At 39.7% G+C, this 22,708-nt stretch overlaps 1 protein-coding gene across 4 annotated transcripts in view; it reads right to left on the bottom strand.

Moving 5' to 3' along the window:
• MCU (mitochondrial calcium uniporter) overlaps positions 1 to 22,708 on the bottom strand; it is a 90,520-nt gene that overhangs the window by 36,183 nt on the left and 31,629 nt on the right. The window contains exon 1 of one of the 4 annotated variants that reach the window (XM_030487733.1): positions 14,974 to 15,513. The exons of 2 other annotated variants lie outside the window; for them this stretch is intronic. In XM_030487733.1, coding sequence (XP_030343593.1) covers positions 14,974 to 15,102 — 129 coding nt within the window. In that variant the 5' untranslated portion in view covers positions 15,103 to 15,513. Of the gene's footprint in view, positions 1 to 14,973; positions 15,514 to 22,708 lie in introns of those variants that run through there. One more of the 4 variants, XM_030487735.1, reaches the window with a different exon arrangement.

Here is a 22,708-nt window from a genome sequence, read left to right as displayed (position 1 = left end):
CAGGATGTTTTGAGCAAAGACCTCTAGAAGAACATTTGCCCTGTCAAAGGCAGCAGTCCACAAGGATGCACAAGGTAAGGGATGAGCATTCATAGGACATACTGGCAGGCTGCAGGTCATGCTTCTAACAGCTGCTGTGAAGCTACCGATGTAAGGAAAAGCAAAAGCACCCAACCCCAAACCAAAAGTAAAAGCTCTGGTTTTATTGTAGCTACAACTTCAGCAGGTATTTGCTGTCCCTCTGTGCAGTATGCTGCATGTTGGCACTGCTGAAAATAAGGCTGACACCAGAATGTATTTTGGTGCTATGTGCTTACAGCTCCTCTTCCCATAACCAGGGTTAAAAGAGAACTGACAGGAATTTTCTACTTATTTCTCCTGGTGAGATTGCTCTTTGCCAAGGCCATAACTCTCCCCAGCAGTTACCACCCTTTTGCCTAGCCTTCAATCGCAGTGTAATTTCACCTTCCTGTGTTCACCAATACAGCCTTACAAAAACCTAGTTAAGATTTGTATACCACTTTTAGCAAGTTAATTTCTTACATTTCTCTTCATACATCTCTTGCGGAGAAAACCTAAAGTTAATAATTTTGCTTATGAAGGTATGATGTCAGGAACTGCTTTGGAAATAAAATTAGAGCCCAGACAGCAGGTATCACATCATTTAACCTGCATTTGTCCACCTCATTTAACCTCATCACTGCACTATCCATCTGTTACAGGGAGCATAACGGATACCACAACAGAATTGCCACCTGATAATGCCAACGTAAATCACACCAGTTATGATTCACATTTTTTCCATGCAATTTGTTTCACAGCATGACTGGTCATATAGTTAGCTGAGCAACTTAAATTCTGTAAAAATATTCTTAATTGCATTTGAACTATAAGAGAGGTATTTCTCAGTGCCCATAAAACAAAGGAGCAGAACTTGTGCAAAGACAAAACCTAGCCTGGATCAGCAGGTGATCCCTGACAGTGCCTCTGTGTACTGCCCAGGATGTAATTATGGTACTATCAAGACTAGGTATTTTTCCTGAAAGAGTTGTGCCTTTGAAGAACTTCACAGTAACTCTCAGCTGGCAAGGGGAAAGAAATATGCTCACTAAAGCTAATCTTCATTCTAGCAAAAAAACCTAAGTTTCAAATTATAACTTCTTTCCTGTCTTTTTGCGCCAGCCCCCAAGGCTTAGAAGCAGCAAAGATATATCTGGAAAATGAGAAAAACTCCAATCTACATTAACTCACTCACCTTCAAAGGCATGACCATGATGAAAAGAAAAACAAGTGTGAAAAGCACATAAGGGAAAAGGGATACAGCTTCAGCGTAGGAGTTTGGGAGCAGCAACTGATGCTTGGGTCAACGTTTCAGCTGCAGTTCTTAAAGACTAAACACCCAGGAGTAGAAAGGTTATACACACTTTTAATTAATGAAAAAGTACATGTTACTGGATTCAATCAAGCCTAGCAAAACCTGCTTACCTATTATTTGTGGTTGGTTTAGGAATACTGCAACAAAAATTAGTTTTGGGATACGTGACTTCAAAGCCAAACAACTTCAAGAATCTCTAGCTTCAATAAGTCAAGTCATCAAAAACAGGAAAACTCATTTAAAATAGTCAACCCTAAATATATTCACTATTTCTACTTTATTTTCCTGAAATGCCACTGATATACATGACTACATGAGGTCTACCTACACTCAGGTGCATCTATCAGACTACGTAATCACTGCTTCCAGTTTAATACTACACTTATTATCTCAGAAAATACACAGCATTTACTTAACTATGTAGTTCGTATACTTTTGGATTTATTTAAACAAAAAAAAAGATTTATTATATAACACATTCTTATTCATGTTCTTATTCAAATAGAAGTTGAAATATAAATATCAAAGTCAAATATAGCTACCTCAAGGGTAATCCATAGATCAATACTGTAAACACATTATTCATAGAATTCAGGTTACAAAATGTGAAGCTACTGCTAACTGCAATAATAGACATAAGAATTTAGCATATGCAGAATAGAAACCCCACAATCAGGTACTTTTGAAACTTCTAGAAGAATACGAGAGGTCTGATGTCTTCCATGGAAACTGAGAAGGAGCAAAAATGAACATAAGTGAACTGTTTGCCTTTGAGATGCCTAAATATCTAAAAATCAAGTCCAATACGCCCCTGATTTTTACATGGAGTTTAACCTGTTTCTTGTTTAGTTTTCATAAACCAGGATGGGGGAAGGAGAAAAAAAAATAAAAAAAAAATAAAAAAAGGAGCTAAAGAATCAGGAAAGCTTTCTTGCACAAGAGAAATGAAGAGCACATACACCTGGGGAAAAAAAAACATGGAGTATCTGCATTTCCTGCTGCAAGTACAGAAAATATATTTAATACATGCAATTCTGACTTCTGCAGACTGGGAAGTGATCTTGATGATGAGATACAACCCCTTCTCTCAGACTGTATTTTAACAAACAGCTCCCCATGAAAACGTTGATATTTCAAGGTTTAAGAGCATATAGTAATTAAAATACACTTTGGCATACTTAAGACTATGCTGATTTCCCCTCATGGAATAAGTCTGATGAAGTTAACATGCACAAAAATAGATATTTAGGCATCCTTATCACAAAATATTCAAAGCCTAAGACCTGACTTGTGATTTTGACAATCAGTACCTTGCATTTGGCTTTACCTGCCTTATAATCAAAAAAAATAGAGCTGCAACTGCCCAAGACTAGAGAAAAAGAAAGATGCTTCACTCACTCTGGCAGAGGAAGTTTCTTTCAAGTGAGAAAAAATAGTCATTGCCCACTTAATTCCACAGAAATGAACTCTTCCCACTTGTTACCCTTGCAAATCTTTCAGTAGACACATTATCCCATCTATCTCACACTTCAGACAGTAACTTTAAATTCAATCTGTCTGCAAAAATCTGTGCGGAATCCGCCAGTGATTATGCCAAAAGAATGATTTAGAAGGTGTTATTATTATGCTAACTGCATCAACATTAAGTGTGATCTCAAAGCCAATCACCCCATTCATGCTGTGCTCAGAGCAAGCTGCGTGTCACTCCCTGTGCCCAGTACTTTCTCCTTTTGTTTGCTTTCAACAGTGCTAGAGATCTATAAATAAATAAAGAGCAGGGAATCCCAGTAATGCTTAGGGCTCTGTGGCTGCCTTTTCTGCCAGCGAGGCTGATAACTGGAACGAAAGTTTTCGACTCAAGCCTACCTCCCCTGCTGCCAGCACACAAAGGAATGCAAGCAGGAGAAGCCCAAAAGGAAGACACTTTATTTCCATGTCACAATTCTGAGCAAGGTCTTTCTCTGGGGAATGACTCACTGCTCAGATTTCATTTATACTGAATGACCGTCACTGGTTTTATTTCGACAAGGACAAGCAGTGCACGTACAAAGCAGAGGCTTCCCCCACCCTAAGCCGTGCCCTGGGCAGATCGTGTCCAAAATGCTCAGGGAGAGCTTCTGCTTGTGCTAGCAGCATCGAAGGAAGCCCAAGCAGCTTGTGCTGATGTGCTGCCAGCTCAGTGGCCCTGCTCACCCAGGCAACACTGACCCACGATTAAGGCTACTCAATCAACCCGTTTTCTTCCCAATTTGGCACTGAACTGACAAATCCATTAAAATAGTTTTGTGCGCTGTCAAGAGACACCACTTCAAAAGCATTACCGGTCAGTGGGTATCAAGATCTTAGTGAGCAGACTAAGAAACACAAGCTTTTGAACAGGCAAGACTTAAGGTTTTGGGGTTTCAAATATTAATTATCTAATAGTGATTCTAGAGACTGAATCTCACTTTTTTCCCATCTCAACATAGAACGGTCTTAGAGATACAGAAATTTATAAATGGGCTAACTTAATAAATGGCAGCATCCCTGCCCACAAAAATTCAGGACCTGTCCTTACACCAGAATAACAAGTACATGTTCCTGCCCAGCCCAATGAGCACCCTCACTTACAGCATAGGCAGACCTAACAGCAGAGACCCTGTAAGCATGCTAATTCAGGTATTCACCTGAACACAAATTTGTGTCATCCCATCTGTGAACAAGATGAAAACCCTCAAGGTTTTGTTTTGTTTTTTTCAAGGTGTCTTGCATCCTGGAAAATTAATCCAACTGCAACACTACATGAAAATCAGAAGTACAAGGTCCCCTCAGCCTCTCCAAAAGGCTCAAAGCATTGTACATAAACTGCTGCAGTGAGGCATTTCTTGTGTGTATTTCCTGGCAGTTACACCAGCAACACTGGTCTTGCTTGGCAAGGTTTTGTGCACCTTCCAAAGTCTAAAACCTTAGACTGTGCAACACCACCAATTTCTACCTTTGGGAAATACTCCTTATTTGGTAACTTTATTATTACATCCCATATGTTGGCACCATTTGATCTTCACACTGTTGATCTGTCCAACATTGCAGCCGATAGGAACTCCAGGGAAACAACGCTTCACCTCCCTCTTCAGGCTGCATTTTAAACAAGACTAAACTTTGGCATTGACACATCTCCTGCATCCCTCTCGAGTATCCACTGCCTGCTTGCCAATACATTCCCCACAGGCTGTCAGCATGTACCATCCATCTCGCACCAGTCTTAAGTGTCTGTCTGCACAGCATCTTACCTTCAAGGAAGCTTTAGGGAGGAAGTTTCCCTGCTCCAGACAATGCTAACAAAAGCAGATTTCATGAGTCCTGAGTGTTGTTGCTATAAAAACATATCTTAATTTACTATTCAGATGAAGCCTTGTAACTACTGGAGCGCAATCTGTTGCAAGACCTTAATTAAGGAGGCCCCAGACTGTGCTGCCACTGAAAGGGGCTGCCTTCCCAACCCCTGTCCATGAGGGTGCTGTCATGTCCTTTTTTTACTCAAGCTCAACTATTTCTTCTCCTGCAAGGACAGTTATCAGCTGAGTAAGAGAATCAATACAACTTGCTGCTTAACCTCATGACCACTGTTTGTGGCGTTTGCAATTAGAAGATGAGAAATAGCCCATCATCCCTCCTCACATCTGGGGCTGACATTTTCTAAACAGAAATTAAGAACAGCATCAGTGGAAGCTTAAACTTAAGAACTTTTCTTTTGTTTGTGTTCATCCTTGTTTCCTAGTGAAAACCACGTAAGCATCACCAAAAGTGGCAGCTGAAGCTTTGATGGTTTCAGTTGAATAAAGCTAAGAAAAATTAAAGCCTTGAATATTTCATTAAGTGTTGAAAAGAACTCTGTTCTCCATGAAGCAAGCCTTTGAAAACAACAAAGTCCAGTGATTATTACACTGTGTGCCACGGTAAGACAACAGCCTGGCTTTGGGATCCTCAGGCCAAGAGCAGACCTTTTACTTGCTATGATTTGGTACATCTGACAGATTTTGCCCATTAAAATCTGAGGAGAGGTGTAGGACATCTGATCTCTACTTCCTCCTGGCAAGTGGAGCATGTAGATGTATAACGAAAACCCCTCACTCAGCCACTTAAGTCGGAGAAGTAAGGAAAAAGTCTTTTTATAAAAAAAGAGTATCCATTCCTTTCAAAAGGAACCCGTTGAAGACAACATTTCTTCTGGTAAGGAAAATGTTAAGTGCAGCTCGTATATAGGCCATATAATAACTCATCCAACCAATGTCCCTGATAGCCATTTACCCAGCTTCAGTACCAAAACCAATCTCAGCATCTGCTCAAGTCAGCATGGACTGAACCATGATACCTTTCATATCCAGCATGGATGAAAGTAAAATTAAATAAAGTTGCAGTCCTAAGGGCAAAAGAGCAGAAATATCTTTCTCCCTCCTTGCTTTCCTGATCCCATTCCAGCAGCTGTAAACACCATAGAATTTTTGAATCAGTTTTTGGCAGGTTTTGTTTAGAAAAATAGTGCTTTATTTGGAAAATAAGGCTGATCAAAGTCCTTAACAGGAACTTTCTTAGATTTCTAGCTGCAGAGAACTTAAGTTCAAACTGGTGATGGGTTTCTCACTCTCGCCAATAACTATGAGAAAACAAACACCAGACTTCCTCACTCAGCATGCTTGCTGTGCAGCCGTAGGGCTGGTTTACTTTTACCACCAAATTTCACAACTTTGAAAACACACAGGCCAATCTTTTCTACCACATACGGGGAAAGAATCTTCACTATGCTCAACCTATGTCTTTATCACCAATAGCTCTTCCTGTGCTCAGCACAGCAAGCCCACACAGCTGACACATGGAAAGCTCACCTCCATGATCTCCAGAAGGATTCTTTCCTGCCCCAGGACTGTCCCTTCGCTGCCTATAGCACTGCCTGACCACAGCAGTGGGAGTTCCCTTCTTCCTTGAAAAAGGGAACTAACTTTCCTCCTGCCCTAGGGCATTGCTCCCTTGCAGTTTGCACTTCTGGATTCTGGTAAGATGCTCAGGGGACTAGTTCCAACTTTATGTACAGAGCAACCTGCATAGAGCCTTGTGTTTGAGGAAAAAGCACAAAGGACTCGGAAAAAACACGCAAATAGAAGTATTCAAACTAGCAGGGATTTTACAGATTAACTTGCATCTCACATTCAAGAACATTTATCCATAACGTGTAGAAATATGTAGCATATTTCAAGGAAGCTAATATCCTCAAGTGCACAGTTAAACTCATATTCCAAGTCCCTATACACACACCCCCGTGTATTTCCAGAATAAGCTTTTAATACATAGTCTATCTGAAAATATAACTAGAAACTTCCCTATACAAGTTGAGCTTTTTGTTAATAAAAAATATTTCTTAGTTTTATTTAAAGGGCTGACAGTACACATAACTTAGAGTGTTCTCACTGAACTCACTCTCAACTGGATAAAAATAGGGATTTTTTTTTTTCTTTTTTTGTACCCCAGTGCTTTCACCAAAGCCAGTCCAAAACCACACAGGTACTGATGGTTTACATGGGAACCATCAAGACCTGAGTCTGAATGCAGTAGGGCTTGGCAGAATTATCAAGACCTGGGCTGATATTCACAACACATGAAAATCCACATGCAGAGCAATTGAACCAAAATCTCCATATATTCTATACAACAAGGTTAGTTTGAAAACAGTCTCACACTAATTCTGACATTGCTAGAGTAACTTTTCAGTGTAGATGATGTAATTTGCTGTCTGCATAAGCGACATTGGTTCAATCCTACAATCTCTTTTTGACACTCAGATTTGTTTCAGGTAGCCTAAAAATCATATGGAGTCATATTTTGCTCGCAGAGAATAGAACTAAAGTCTAGCTAAACAAGCAGCTACAGCAAGATTCTCTCATCTCCTCTGCATTATCAGTAATGCCCAGGACAATAGCTGAGACAGTGATGTTAATATGCAGATGGGCAATAATCTAATTAACAGTCACCTTTTTTTTCCTCTTGCATTGCCTACAGGTCAAAATATTTGAGTCACTTTGAAAAGCGAGATGTCATCAAAAATGGCTGTTGTGGGAAATCCCTACACATAATAATTACTTTAACCAGCCAAGTCACACAGCAAGGTTCGCATCTCAAAATGAATAATACTTAATAGTGCAATGAATACAAACAAAGGGATTTCCATTTAATGTGCACTGCATGGGAAGCAAGTCTTCATGATTAAACGCCTTCCTTCTCTCCCTGCACCACAGACCCCCAGGATAATTAACACTCTGGGACAAGAACAATCAAATCGCATTGTTTCTAAAGGCACTGATCAAACCAAACACACTGAGACCATCTGTTACAGTCTCCTTATTGCATATGTATTTCCCTCTTTTAAAAGGGAAAGGAAAGCTAGTTGTTAGCAGCAGGCTTTCCAATAAAAATTTTGCTACTCCAGCAGCAACATTTTCAATGGCATGCTCTAGAAGGAAAGTACAATCTCCTCTTTTCATATTATTGAAAAGGGGGCTTGCTCTAGAGACAAAGGGCACCCCAGAAAACCTGACATGGGAAATGAAATTATTGCTTTCAGGCAATACAGCCAACAACCATGCTGCAGGAGCTTAGAGGTTATTCATAGAGCACCAGCAGCAGGGGCTGCCTGTGTCCACTGCAGCTTACTTTGCTGAGTATAACATGGAGGTGGGAGACAGGAAATACCCCTGCTGTATGATGCAGCTCTCCCTGTATACTAAGCGGGAAGGTGGGAGAAGAGTGATGTGGTACAAGGAATCCCAGCTCCCCTGGCAACAAGATGTCTTTGCTGAACAGATTTCAACCAGGCATAATAAAAGGTGGCTTTGAAATCAAGTTCAACTGAATCTGCATCTCTTCCCTTTCCTTCTTCTCATCGCTGCTGGCAACTGCTGCTTTGGGGAATTACCTTTGCTGCAGGGAACTCCCATGTTAAGCATCAGAAGTGCAAGGCAATTCCAGTCTCATTTTCAATATGCTGCTCTGCGTGTGTGTTGGGGGTCCCCCAATGCTTTGAAATTAAAGCCTTATCTCTGCATTGCACTTACGGCTATAAGTAACTGCAGGGAGGTAGGGATGTACAAGAATAGATGAGAGTATTTTCGTCATCAACTCCCCCAGTTCTTAGCGTACTACAGCATGCAATACCAGCAGATATATTAATGTGTTTTTACACTCCTACCTCATCAATTTTCTGTTTGAACATTTGCTCCCAGAAGTAATTACACTGCTCTGAAAGCAAAGCAAGAAAATCCGCAGAATACCAGAAAATCAGAGTATAGAGGAGATAGTGTTGAAAAAGCAGTTGAGTGATTTGAGTGAAACAAATTACCTACCCAAAACAATGCAGAAATTCTTCACAGTTTGTATATTAACACAGCAAAAGTGGACTTCACAAAGTTAGTCTAAAAATATTAACCCTTCAAGATCTTTTGCATTCACCTATCTTACTTAACAAAAATTAATTTTTCCCCATGAATATTTACCTAAGTGCAAGCATGATCCAGAGTTGCATTAATACTATGAGCTATTCCTGCAGAAATCACTCTGCTCTTCTACTGAAGCCAAATGCTTCTACTGTAGATATTGCTGCAGAATGAAATCTCTGTAATATGCTGCGGTATATGCTGAAACTAAGAACCAATTCTTTTTTAGTCTGGTGCACCCGCCTATCAGTGTTACATCTTCTAACCACATGTTACACTAAGCAGCAGAACTAATTATGGAGACTACATGAAAGAACAAACGACAGTTTTTTTCTGTTCCACCAGATGCCTTTTCCTTCAAAAAAATTAATCAAGCTTGAGAACTGAGTGTTTCTAACTACATTCAGAAATTGGGATTGGTGGGCAGAGTCTTTGATTCTGAGACACCAACAGAGATTTTAACTAGAAAATAAACTTACACAGCACAGTTTTTACACTAAACAGAACATTCCTGAAGATTTTACTTTCTCTTGAGCATTCATGCTCCCCTCAGAAGTCCATTTCTCCAATAGAAGCATTAAGCAAGCACTACTTTTCCTACGGTTGCTGTTTCACCAGCTGCAAAAGTGCCCAAGACCTACCCCAGAATCCCCTGGCCAGGGAAACAGTCATGCCCCAGACAGTGTGCTCAGCTCCAGGCAGCACACACCAATGAGTCCACGGGATTGCATAAACAGCTGATTTCATGTGTAGCAACACACTGTACTCCACAATTTAATCATTCTATATTACTAGTTTTAATTATATTTGAGCTAGGTATCCATTTCAAATAAGTGAAGATGCTAAACGTACACAATAGGTAAGGGCTTATGTTTACAAAATAAATTAGTATTTTCAGCAAATACAAACTGACACATCAAGATTTTCCACCCCTGCACACCACCTGATTTTGTAAATTTTTTGAAGCAGATGAATATTCTTAATACCAAGAGTTTGGTTCCACTTCTCAAGCTCACAGGAACTTTACAAGCTGCAGACAAAACACAAACCTACATTTTGCAACTTAAATTTGGTTGTTTATTAGATACAGGCATATTCTGCTCTGTGTATTTATCCAATATCCTGTTATGTACTTAATTTTATGAACAACCAGGGAGAATGGCAGTAGGGCACTGATAAATGGATAAATGTCAACCACATTTTGGATACCACACATGCAAAAAGTAACCTGGAAGGCAGGGAAAAAAACCCCAAACCCTAGAATACTTCTGATTGTTCTTCACGAGAAACAATGTATCTCTTCAGTCAGCTGTGGTACCACTACAAAGAGTGGAAAATTCATATTCACAGTATTAGTGAGTTTAAGAAAAAGCAGAAGCTCCACAGTGAGATAATTTCTGTTGATACTAAGTAATTGTATAAATCTGAGAAAGTAGACACACTCTGCCCTCACTCTTTCTCCAAGACTCTGCTATATGATTTCCCTAAAGACAACAGCTCACAGGGTATTACATAGCTGGAGAAGCACGTTTGCAACAAAACACTTCCTTTGTCAGAAAGCTATTAAAATCATGCAAACAGAGGGGAAAACTCACATGTCTTAATCTGAAGGTTGCATGACAGGCAGCAAACATCTCTGAGTGACACCACACGTTAAATCTCCTTAGCCCTATAGCCTTGCTTACAAGATGTTTTCACCACCCTTACATGAGGGCGCCGCCACCACCGAGCTTTAAAGCATGTAGAGAGTACATACAGATCTGCTGCTAGCATTGTGTTCACAATTTCACTCCCATTTTGATAGCAGCAAGCCACGTTTTAAGTTTATGGAGGTGGCAGGGCTTGTAAGTGCAGACAAAAATAAACTCATATTCACAAGCTCATAGCAACCAGCAATGCAAAAGTTTTATTGAAGCTGCTCTCAAAGTATTCAGTCCTATAGGGCCTATATATGAAAAAACAGCCCCTCTCTTCCTTGTTAAAGGACGGTATAACAAGTAATTGGAGACTTCCAAGCATCAGGACATTTCAGTTAGGTAGGCAAAAAAGGGAAACAAGTTACAGCCTCTTGGGACATCTAATAAAATATTTTCTTCCACATTTCTTCAAGACCATTTATGACAAAAATTAATTTAAAGAATCACCTGTCTCTTCAACTACCAACTTTGATACTCATTTAGAAAATGTATGCCAGTACTAAAAACCTCAGCCACCACCATCCTTTTGCTTAGCAAACACACAGCCACAGAACACGCAGCACAATGCTGCTTATTAACTTAACAGCACTGACTCAAACACTTCTCTCTGATTCCCAGAGGTGTTTCCACAGTCCACCTGGCAGAAAACACTGGATTTTCCATCTAATCTCCGGGAGAGGAAAAACCACATTAATTACTTCAGGTCCACGCCATTCCTGCTATAATTGTTTCCGAAGTTGATGTCATTTTGAACTTCTTTTAATCCTACCATTAAGAGATTTTCAGGAATGACATGCAGACAGAAATAAAATGGAGAAAAACATAGAAACCCCATGACACCTGCCCAACCTGAGCAGGAATGCTCATGCCCTAGGTTGCATACTTCAGGACTATGCTGCTCCTTCTCCCACAGGTGGATCGAGATGAGATCAGTGTAGTCGACCAGCATTAGAAGAAAAGCATTTTCCCTTACAGAGTAGAGCTGAACTGCCAGTGCCACTAGACAAAGATTTCAATCACAACAAAGGGCAAAAAAACAAACAAAAAACCACCAAACAAAAACCAGCCACTGTATTTATTAGAGATCTTGAAGTTTTTTGTGAGATCTTCAGTTCTTTTTTGCTCAACTCCAAACCGATGAGCAGATAAGACAGACATCTCTTTGTTCCCACCTTCTATGGCTATTTTTACATCACACAACTTCCTAGCTTTGCTGTACCAGAAACTTGCACTGTTTTATTATCCCATCAGGGCATCTGTATTTCGGACAAGAAGCAATCCCTGAATTTATCTCACTCCCTGTTGTGAGGCTTAACTAACCTCAGTTCCTTAACATCAGGCAGATGCATGACAGCATCACTCTAATATTAAAGCTTCCCCCCCTCCATAAGAAAATGAGGTACACATGTTTACCACCTAAAGTAATGCTTTCCATGGCAACAGGCACCTACTTTGACAATGAAGGCTGTGAAGAGAAAGTGCCAATGGATTCTCACCAATTCATTCCCATGATGTTTGATGCCCTAGACATTATTATGTGTCTACTGCTAAATATGGAAAGCCCTACTACCACATGAGTCAGCCAGGGTTAATCTCCAGTGAAACCAGCCTTGGTTTCAGGCATTGAAGTAATAAAAGTTTCTTGAGTCATTTCAGTAATAGTAGAGTGTTTTGTCTTCTCCAGGAAAGCGTCTAATATGCAAGATGAACACCTTCATGGGAAGGGGTAAAGGGAATGCAGGTATTTATTTCCAGAATTCTCAGAGCCATCTTCAGGTTTTCATTCACCGGAGTATATTTAAATGCCATCTGCTCACCCCATAGTGTTGGTAGACCTCTTTAGGAGATTGTGATTTCCCAACAGATACACTCATTGCAAGCCAACAGACTTCTAAGGCAGGGCACAGAGGAAGATGGAGATCAGGACTGCCCCGCCACACACACAGTATCATTTTTATCATCTTCTTGTGGAAGCGCTGCCATCTAAACGACAACATCATCTTTTAGCTCCATACCAACAAAATTCACAAGTCAATCACTAAAAACAGTCAAGAATTTTTCTGTCTTCAAAATAATCCCCGAGGAGCCATTTGGTCAAAAGGTCAGGTAATCAGCATAATAGGAACAAGTTGACTATGGGATATCTCGGAGGATTATAAACTGCTAGCCTTGTCATAACTCCTTAGAAAATGACTAAGTATCCCCTAGAGCTGCCACTATTCTTTAAATCAGATCCAACTCAGCTACAGTTCTGATGTAAAATTTTCTTGGGTAGGCAGCTCAGGAAAAAAAAAAAAAAAAAAAAAAAAATGAAGAAAGGAAACCAAAACAAACACCCAAACCAATAAACACCCAAGGAACAAGCTGCTTTTTAAAGCATGTATTTCTAGCATCTTTTTACTATGGTTTTAAAAAAAGTATCAAATACACCAAAATATTTCAATCAATGGCTGTGAAAAAGGGTATATAGCATTCTGCAATACAGATAAAAGGGAAAAACAAAAGCATGAATTTCTTTGGAAATGTTTACAAGAGAAATCTGTCCAAATAGAACTCCACATGGGTATTCTAGGCAATTAAACCTTTTTGTTAACCAAATTGCAAGCTAAGTTAACTTGGACAACACCGCTATAAAGCTTGATTGAACAATGGTTTTCACATCCATCATTACAGAGAGCCTATCTATATCTAAGTGTCTTTTGCAGGAAGCTCTTTAATTTGATTTCCCAACACGTATGCAAGTCAAACCAGAAGCATTTCATATGAATTAATGCCAGATGCTATCAGCAGTCTTAGACATAAATGAAAACATTTTCAATGCCTCACAAATTCACCTGATATTTCTGCCCCTCTATAGAAAGGGCTAATTTAATACTGGAGACTTGCATTAAGAAAGTAATTATCTCCACATGACATATGAAATTTTGGTTTCAGTTAAAGATGGCTTAACAGATATGCAGCTGAAATATGATAATATACTTGGGAGGAAAAAAAAAATAAACAAAAAAAGCCTGCTTTATAGCTGCAGTCTCTCATCTCAGCCAAATTTGAAGGATCGGCTCCTGGGAAGAAAAGAATGAAGTGTTCAGCAGCTTTCCCTTTGCGTACATCCACAGTTGTCCAAACCCTACTGCCATTATCGTTCTAGGAAGAGATACTCCACGTGTTCTGAACAACTTGGAAACCACTTCTTTTGTGTGTGTATTACATATGCTTTGAAAGCATGTTAAGCACCTGCTCTGGGAAAGCTGTGCGTCACGGCAGACTGCGCCAACCCATTTCCCACTGCTGCATTGGCAACCTCTCAGAGCATCCTGAGACCTATTACTCTTCACACCAATGCCACATACTTTGGGAAAAACACACACAACGCAGAAGTGCTAAAACAATAGCTTTTGAGGTATTTCTAGAACAAGCTACCTCAAGTTATTTTGGTGTGGGTTTGTAGACAATTTTTAGCTGCATACTTGACTAACATTCTGCGTTCATCAAAATCATCTCAACTAAATTCCCCCATCTTCTGATACCTAAGGGATGACTTCTAGAAAATAAAATTCTCTTTTCATACATTTATGTAGGGAAACTTCACAACATATGATACGATCCCATTATGCTGGGTACAATGTAATTGACAACTTCAGTTCTTCTAAAAAGATTTAGATTTTAAGGCAACTTTTTTCCAGCTGATAAAGGAATGTCAGCTTTCAGGTGAAATGGTAAAGCAACAGTTTTCAGCTCTTGTAGTAGCATAAAGAAAATACTCAAGTGAGCCTGTGTAAAAGAGTGATTATGTCATCTACTTGTTCCTCATTACCACAATTCCCACAAATTGGACAGTCATACCCAAGCCATCAGCAGCTCAGTGAAGTCCCAGCACCCCATCCCACTTCTTTTCCCTCTTGTAAGGGAAAGCATTACTTTTTATGAAGCTGTCAGACTATGAGGACAACTGTTTCAGTGTCAGGTGGCCTCTGGAAAGCTTGAGAAGATGGTCTTGACTTTAGTGGAAGTGCACTTCAACCCTGGAAAACATCAAGTCTTCTCAACATCTATTAAAATACATGGAAAATAAAATTGCGTGACTATGCCCTAAAGCCAAGGGATTTTAGATTGCTCACCTTACTTGGATATTACTGGGGGGGGGAGGAGGTATGCCTAACTGTGCAGTTAAACCTGTCAGCAAGAATCTAACCACTACCTTATTCCCACTAGTTAAGTACAAAAAAAAAAAAAAAAAAAAGAAAAAAAAGAAGAAAAATCTCTGAAAGGGCAGTTGAAAATCATTTTTGGCAGTAAGTTATAACACTTGCTGATTAATTTGAAGACTGTTTTACCACATTTTCAACAGCTACAAGCATTTCGTGCCTTCAGGCTCAACCTAAGATGATACTAACAGGTTAAAATAATCTTTTGTGAACTTGTTTCCCTGTTTCAATAATACCTGTGATATCCAGGAGAGCAGCAGTCGGCTTTGTGCACACATCCTGTTATGTCTGGGACAGGAAACAGCATTAGGCAGAGTAGAGGTTATTCCCTCCTGCTGTATTCTCCCCTTCTTCACATCAGCCATGGAACATAAGGATCCATACCTTCACACGCACAGCAACGTGTATACATTACAGAAAGTGCAGAACAGATTATATACTGCAGCTTGCTCCTAGGCAAGATCTGTGATTATCTGAGCAAAGGCTTTTTCTCCAGGTTGTTTGCTTCGACTGTTTGAGCACTCTAATGGTCTCATATTATGAGGCAGTGTCAGCAAAACTGCAATTTTAGTTTTCTTTTCATTAAAGCTTATAAAGTCATCCAAGTCCTTTCCACGTGACATTCTTCAGCTCCCTGGTGGCTCAGCTGAATACTGAAAGCCAAGCTGAAAACTATCTAGTCCCATTAAAAAGTTCCCATCAAAAGACATTCCCTACTTCCAGAATGACACACCCATCACTCTTCAAGCACACTGCTAGCACAGAAAAGCCAGCCACGATCCAAGACAAACTCCTATAGGGTCAAAGATACTAGAAGCCAGATTTCTACGCTGTCTGCCCAGCCAAATAATGATTTTTCTTTTAACATACTTTATTATATCTCCTATTACAGTCACCTTCTCCCTCTGCAAGAGTTCATATGAAGCTATTTGTCCCAGCTAGCCACCTCCTTCTAAGTACGAAGATAATTCTCCAGAGACAGCCGTTTAAAGAGTTGTGGGTTTGGTTTTTTGGGGGGTTTTTTCAGTTCTATATGATAAGCGCCAATAGCAAATAACACTCCAGAGCAGCAGTATATGGCAAAACATAAAGGCAGCAATTAGCCCATCAGCTTTGTCTTTTATCTAAGCAGCTTATAAAGAAGCAAGTCTTTACACCTCCTCTCATAGCAACCAGGACAGGTTATCAGATCCATTGTATTCTGGGCAGTACAGAATAAAAAGCCCTGTCCTGAAGAGCTTACAGTTTAAAGATGCTATAGTCAATTCCAATATAGCTTCCAAAATACATGCATAGTTATTTATTCTAAATACACTTCAGGTAAGCTGTTCCTGTCAACCCCATAAGGGATCTACAAATCAGATGTCAAGTATCCCTAGTGACATCCTCACTTGGTATGTCTTTAAGGAGGAGAGTCGTGTCACACTTTAATCATTTTCAGTGCAGCCACTGAAGTAGGAAACGAATGTTTTAAGGGGCAGAAATACCTCTATAACTGACTTGTGAACCCTGGGGTTTAGAGAAATAAAGTGCATGCAATAAAACTTTGAATAAACAGATTTGGAAACAGTACTGGCATTTCATTTTGCATTTGGAGCTCTGAAAGGTTACCCTTCCTGTGACAGTGTTGTTGCTTTAAGACCGAAATAGCAAAACGGGCCTGATTACGCATTTTCTTCAATAAATAATGCAAAATGCCTCTGCAGTTCTGTGAACAGAGATTCAAACCCAGGTCACTTAGGTAAGCATCCAGCCTACTACAGAGACATTATAGAAACAGCTCTTCTAACAAATAGCCATACCTGCTTTGCAGAACTGAGTCCCAGTAAATCTTAAGTTGACCATACCACCATTACTATCAGCATTTATAATTAATGAGATGCAAAAGAACTTACTATGCAAGTGATTAGGGGGGGGAAAAATGATAGCGTACATTCTGGAAAGCAGAACACATTAATTCCACTGTTAGCAGAACTGATTGCATCTTGGGTTTTTTCTATGCCCAGTTTTATGTATCTTTGCCTAAAAGAAATCTTTGCCCACTAATAAATCCACAGAGAACTATAAATTTTGGCTGTAGGAAGAGAAAGCAAAATTTTTTTTCAGAGGAATAAGGACAACATGCCTCTGAGGAATTCATGAGCCACTTACCTATGAAGTTACAGCTGTTGCTCTTCTATGCTTGCTACTCCACATGCTCAGGGGACAGAATTACCGCAGGGTATTTCCACGAGCTAAATATTAGTCAGCATAAGTATTTAACAGCTCCAACATATGAAATCAATAGCTCAGCCTCTATTTTAAGACACACTAGTCTTGCATGCTGTCAGGTGCAAAAACTGAAACCCTTGCATTTGCCTCTCCACAGAGCCCCTTACACCAGCTCTTCCAAAGGTCAAGTGCAGCAGTGTTTGCACTGCTCTCTTCACAGGATGCACAAAAGGGTACATAGGACATCATTCTCTGTTAAAATTCCTGGAAAGACATCTTGCTGCTGGTGTGTTGATGGGCAAGACAAGCAAACTGCTAGACCAGTACACTGAGGCATCTATTTTTATGACAACTTCTTTATTAACTACCAAGCATTTTCCTACTCTGCCATGCAGGAGAAACAGCCAAAACAGAGAGTAGGCAGACTTCCAGCAGCACAATTTCAGTAACCAAAGACTTCTTGCTAGGTATCCTCAAGCCATACAGAACCAAGAATATAACGCACAAAGCCTGTCATAGCAGCATTTATGGCACACAGCTAAAACACTCCCTCCACAACACTGTGGAATAGTTTCAGAGGCAGGAAACAAGACCACAGATTGACAAGTTACTGACACCATAGGAAAGGGCATGGCAAGAAAGCAGTTTTCTGTTTGGTTAACCACCATCTAATACAGGTAAAATTTAAAAATTCAGTGATACCTTTTGGTTTATTTGGGAGTTTTTGCCCTTTTTTTTGTTCTTGTTGTTTTTGGTTGGGTTGTTGGGTTTTTTGTTGGGGGTTTTTTTTTTGACAGTACTCAAGCTTTTTTTTAAGTAATGCTCAGTTTACTTGTTTCTTCCTAATTTCATGGTCCAACTCTTCAAATTCCTCACTTTTTCTTTTATATAATTCTTCATAGCCTCAGCTGTTCTGGGTATTATGATATAGTCCAAAAATCACACTTGCTAAACCCCACAATTTTTAGCATTTCAACATGGTTCAACACCATGAAAAAAGTCACCTCACTTTCTCCTGTCAGATTCCAGCAGTTGTAGGTCTCCATTTCAGGCAGTCTCGGTACCTCAACTGACCTGTGTTTTCCAAGTCCAGCAAATTTACTCCAAAACAATTTAGCTATGCAAGATCCCAGCTAATTAGTTTGGTTTGGTTTTTTTCCTTCCCCTGTACAGAAAAAGGCTCTTTTCTTATCACACCTAGATTTATCCCCAGGAGTATTCTTCCAGCATATGCTTGTTTCAAAGCAGTGGAGATGATGAAATAACAATATGTGTTACAGAAAATGCAACTGATACCACAACTGGAAATTGTACCAACAATTAGGCTCTCCTGTGTTTGTCACTTGGCACATCAGTTCAGGAGCCAAAGGCAACCAAAATGGCAGCTTAGAGGCAATGCAAATAGCTGCTAACCTGGATGTGAAGTCTTGGATGCAGTATCTAAAGCTGGGTCTTTATGCCTTTTTTACTCCATTATGCCAACCAGTTTCTTAACAACAAACTCTGAGAACATAAGACAAATAACTGATACGCTGAAGGCATTTTTACAATCTGTCCATTTTCTCATAGAGAGCAGCACCCTGCAAAGGAACTAAATACATTAAGGTCCTAATTTGCTACACAGCTATGTGTTGTAACAGACCTTTAATGGAGTATTAACTCACAGTATACTATTATTTGTTCTTCAGATTTCTACCTCATAATTCATGGCTTTCAGGGTACAATTTATTATTACAATTATTCAACGTAATCAAAGCTTCATAGTATGTTGCAAACCTGTACCACGCTTTTTTTATTTTATACAAATAAGGACCAAGTTTGCAGACCGCCTGTTGACCCAATTGAAACATTTTTGTTTCTTTGGTATTCTGCCACATTTTTAATAGAAATTTTTGTTTTAAACGCTGCAGACATTCCTCATTGTGGATTAGTGTTACATGCTTTATTTTGGAAAGCATTACACTAAATTAGCCACTGCACATTCAGCAATGCCATAATATTTTAGTTTTTGTTCACATCTGCTGTTGCAGCAACAGCTGTGGAGAAGTGCCCAGGCAATACTATCTACTAGTACTTGCACAATCCGCATCACTCCCAGAACCACGATAAGCCTCTAACACTCCTGGCAGCACAGTGCATTATTCATAAGATAACAGATCTTTTTATAGCTACAGTATTTAAATAACCAAAATTTCTTGCTCTCAACTCTTCTCCCTGGGTTTTTTGCTAGATGATTTCAAGCCAAGATTAACAAAATTGTGAAGCTTGACTACAAATACTTACTGTGTACAGAATTGTATTAGAACTTAAAAGCCACAAGTGCATGCAGTATTCACAAAGTCAATAAAGTGTCAAGAAAGCAGTTTGAGAGATGAAACAGAAATGTTCTCTAGACATGCACCAAAGGATGCACAAGTGAAGAAACAGTTCCCCAATGCTGTTCTAGTAAGTTCTGCACACTCATTTGTTTAAATATGTAGAGGCTTACTGATTCGATTCTTCTGCAGAACCTTTGACTTTTCACTAATAACCCTGTAAAAAACAAGACCTTAACAGCATCACTTCCTTGTTCCCACCCTTTCCCCTGCAGAAGACTACAAGCTTCCAATGGATAGCAGGCCTCCAGTGTCAGCCATAAGCAAAGTCAACAGACTAGGGAATTAGCTAACATCTTTGAAGAACAGTTCACCGTAAGTCATCTGAGCAAAAAACTTCCCAGGAGGACTGGACAATGCTCAAGGGATGCAAAAAGCCTTTTCCACCCTTTTCATCTGTGCCTGGAAGGCCAAAATGACTTCAGAATCCTGTTAGATTACAAAAATAAAAACTAAAGACATTTCTCCAAGTATGGATTATATACACTCAATCTAGAAAAAGGTATGTTAATGAGCTGAACAAAATTCCTTTCTCTCTCCAGGATAAGAGAACAAAGTTACTCACCTCTAGTAGCACAACAGGAATAAGAATGTTCTCCACTTTTTGGGAAACACTGTCCGAGACCTCACCACTTATCTCTGTGTTTCAAGCTTTGAAATTACTGCAGTCTGAACTGGGGAATATTGACAGAGGGAGGGTTAAACAACAAAAGCAACATAGAGCAGCAGAGGAAACAAGTGCTCTCTCCTGCAAAAATAAGTACTTTCTCCAAAAAGCAACACAACCTTGCTAATCAGCTAATTGAGAGTAATCATACAAGGCAGAAGGATGGGAACAGTGATTACAGTCTGAACAAAAATTTACAGTCTAGCACAATAGATATAATATCTAAAGGCTAAGTAGAAGTATTTCTAGATTAAGGCACTTGTCAAGCAGCAACATAAATAAAAATCCTAAGAGACTATAGAGTTACATCAGAGAAAAAGCAGTAGAGGGTCAGGGCTACTCTCAAATCAGACAGGTTTCTTCTGATGGGCCAAGCCTGCACTCATGCCATGATGCTGAACCCAAGCAATGTTGCTTCGACAAAGCAAGTGGGGCACGCCAAAGACCACCCTGCAAACCTCCAGGACAGGAACCCATGTGAGGCAGCCTGCCACTTCCAACATGACTCTGACCCAATGGGCCTTAACATGCCCTTGAAGTTCAGATCTGTCAAGGAATATGGAGAGAGATGTAACTGGATAGCTATTTCTATATGTTCCTGGAAATATCCCGACCTGGCATACTACAGGGAGGCTTTCAAGGCAGCCAGTGAAAGATGCAATTGCAGGAGTTCAAAATCTTAATTCATGAGTCCTCCTTTAAAGGTCAAAGATATTTACTCTTCATAACAGAGCATCATTAAGGTGCCAACTCCCATCTCAAGCAACACTCAAGGATCCTTCATCACTTCAAATTAGAGTAGTGCTGCATGATTGACTCCAACTTTTAAGATGCCAAAATTCATGATGACCATTATAGAGAGTTCTACTGGAAATATCGATGCTGTTGCTGTCCTTAAAACCTTTTCTCAGCAGAACCATTTATTTAAATTCAGAAATAGCATGAAATTAAAAACTTCTCTACTCTTCAGTGTTGACAGGAGCTCTGTTTGTCTAAACAAGCCTACCACACACAAGGGCTTATTACTTGACTTAACAGCAGACTGTCAAATGACCTGGTAGTCATCAAGTTGTACAGATGTCTTCATCCCATTTAGAAAGGCAGAGGCACAGAAACATTAAGGTTTTTCAGTAAGATTAAACTAGGTTACAGTGTGAACAGAACTAGAAGGCATCATATCAGAGAAGCAGTGATGACCTAGAAAGAGAGAGGAAGAAAGACATCACTATTATCACATCCAACAGAAAAACCATAGGAAAACCGGTCAGGAAAATAAGGAGGGAAAAATCATCACTGAGGGGCAAGGACATCAGTGATTGGGATTGGGAGAACACATGTCACCCACAGCAGCCTCCTCCCAAAACCTGCAACCGTTCTATAGAAATCCAACACTTAAGGGATGGATGGTTCCTCAGAAGAACTCATCGTAGCATCTGACCAGCAGGTTTAACTTTAGCCTACTTATTCACCTGCTGCAAAAAACATTCCTTGACAAATTTTTGCTTATGAAGAGACAATACAAGAGCTAAACAAACCAGTCTCAATCTTTGAAGATGACTAATCCTCATTTTCAATATAGCGAGGACAACTCTTGTCATAGTATAGGGACTGAAAAGACCAAGACTTACTTCAATGCAGGAGTTATCATTTAGGCACAGCTATAAAGAAACAATAAAGATTGCTATTAAAACTAAAGCACACTAGCACAGCTGAAACAATTGACAGGTTTCTCTTCCTGCTGTTATGGTGAAGTAAACAGATTTAAAGTTTTGAGAGTTATTGAAATATGCATATTGGAGATAACTAACCGTGTGTAGTTACTAACATAAGTGTTTTCCACTTGCCAAAGTATTCCCATGCAAATAGCACTACAGGATTTTCCAAATAACTATTTCTATAGGCCGCCACTGACTTTAGCTCCTGAGCTACCAGAGCACATGCATTACCACTAACTTCTATTACAATCTACATGGAATATATCACTTCAAAGGACTTAAACAGCAGCCCAGAATTTCCTGGTGAAGAAATGAAGCGGAAATCATTGACAACATTTCTTTAACCCAAGAAGCATACAAATTGAGAATCAAAAGGGAAGAAAGCAGCAGACTGATATGGCTAAATATTGTTTATTGATCTGTAAGCACCACGCTCCAGCCAGTGCTTCTCAGCAGCCACCCCACAGCTTCCACTGTTCTGTTTGGCTAAAGTCACAAGCATTCATCCTAGCCAGAAAGAGACAGGCTCACCAACAGCTTGCTGCTTCATTAAGAGCTTAAGCAGCAACAAAAATGACTGGATCAAGTTAGAATTTTTTCCCAATAAAATCTCTTAAGAAACAGTGCTGCAAGCCACTGAAGACTAGACATTCAACTTCCTTCAGTATAAAGCCTCATTAGCTCCCCATCTCCCTCCCTCGCATGCTAACATGCAAAGGGATAAAGGGCTCAAAGACAGGAGGATGTAATTTGCAAGGGGGGTGGACTTACTAAGGTGGGGCTTACCAATTAGTAGATGTTCTGGAGTACTACCTACAGCACATATGTCATTTCAAGCTATTCATACTATCTGGCAAGAGCCTTCCCACAGCAAGAAAAATTATATACAAATGTCTTTTTGATTCAGAACTCAGCCATCAATAAAGCTTACAGTATGTCTATAAAAACCTCAATATTCGAGACTGCAGAATAAATCAGCATTTAGTTCCACAACCACATGGAA

Source organism: Strigops habroptila, chromosome 5 (genome assembly GCF_004027225.2).
Source record: "Strigops habroptila isolate Jane chromosome 5, bStrHab1.2.pri, whole genome shotgun sequence".
NCBI lineage: Eukaryota > Metazoa > Chordata > Aves > Psittaciformes > Psittacidae > Strigops > Strigops habroptila.
Note: the sequence above shows the minus strand (reverse complement) of the source record. Positions and strands in the feature narration are given on the sequence as shown.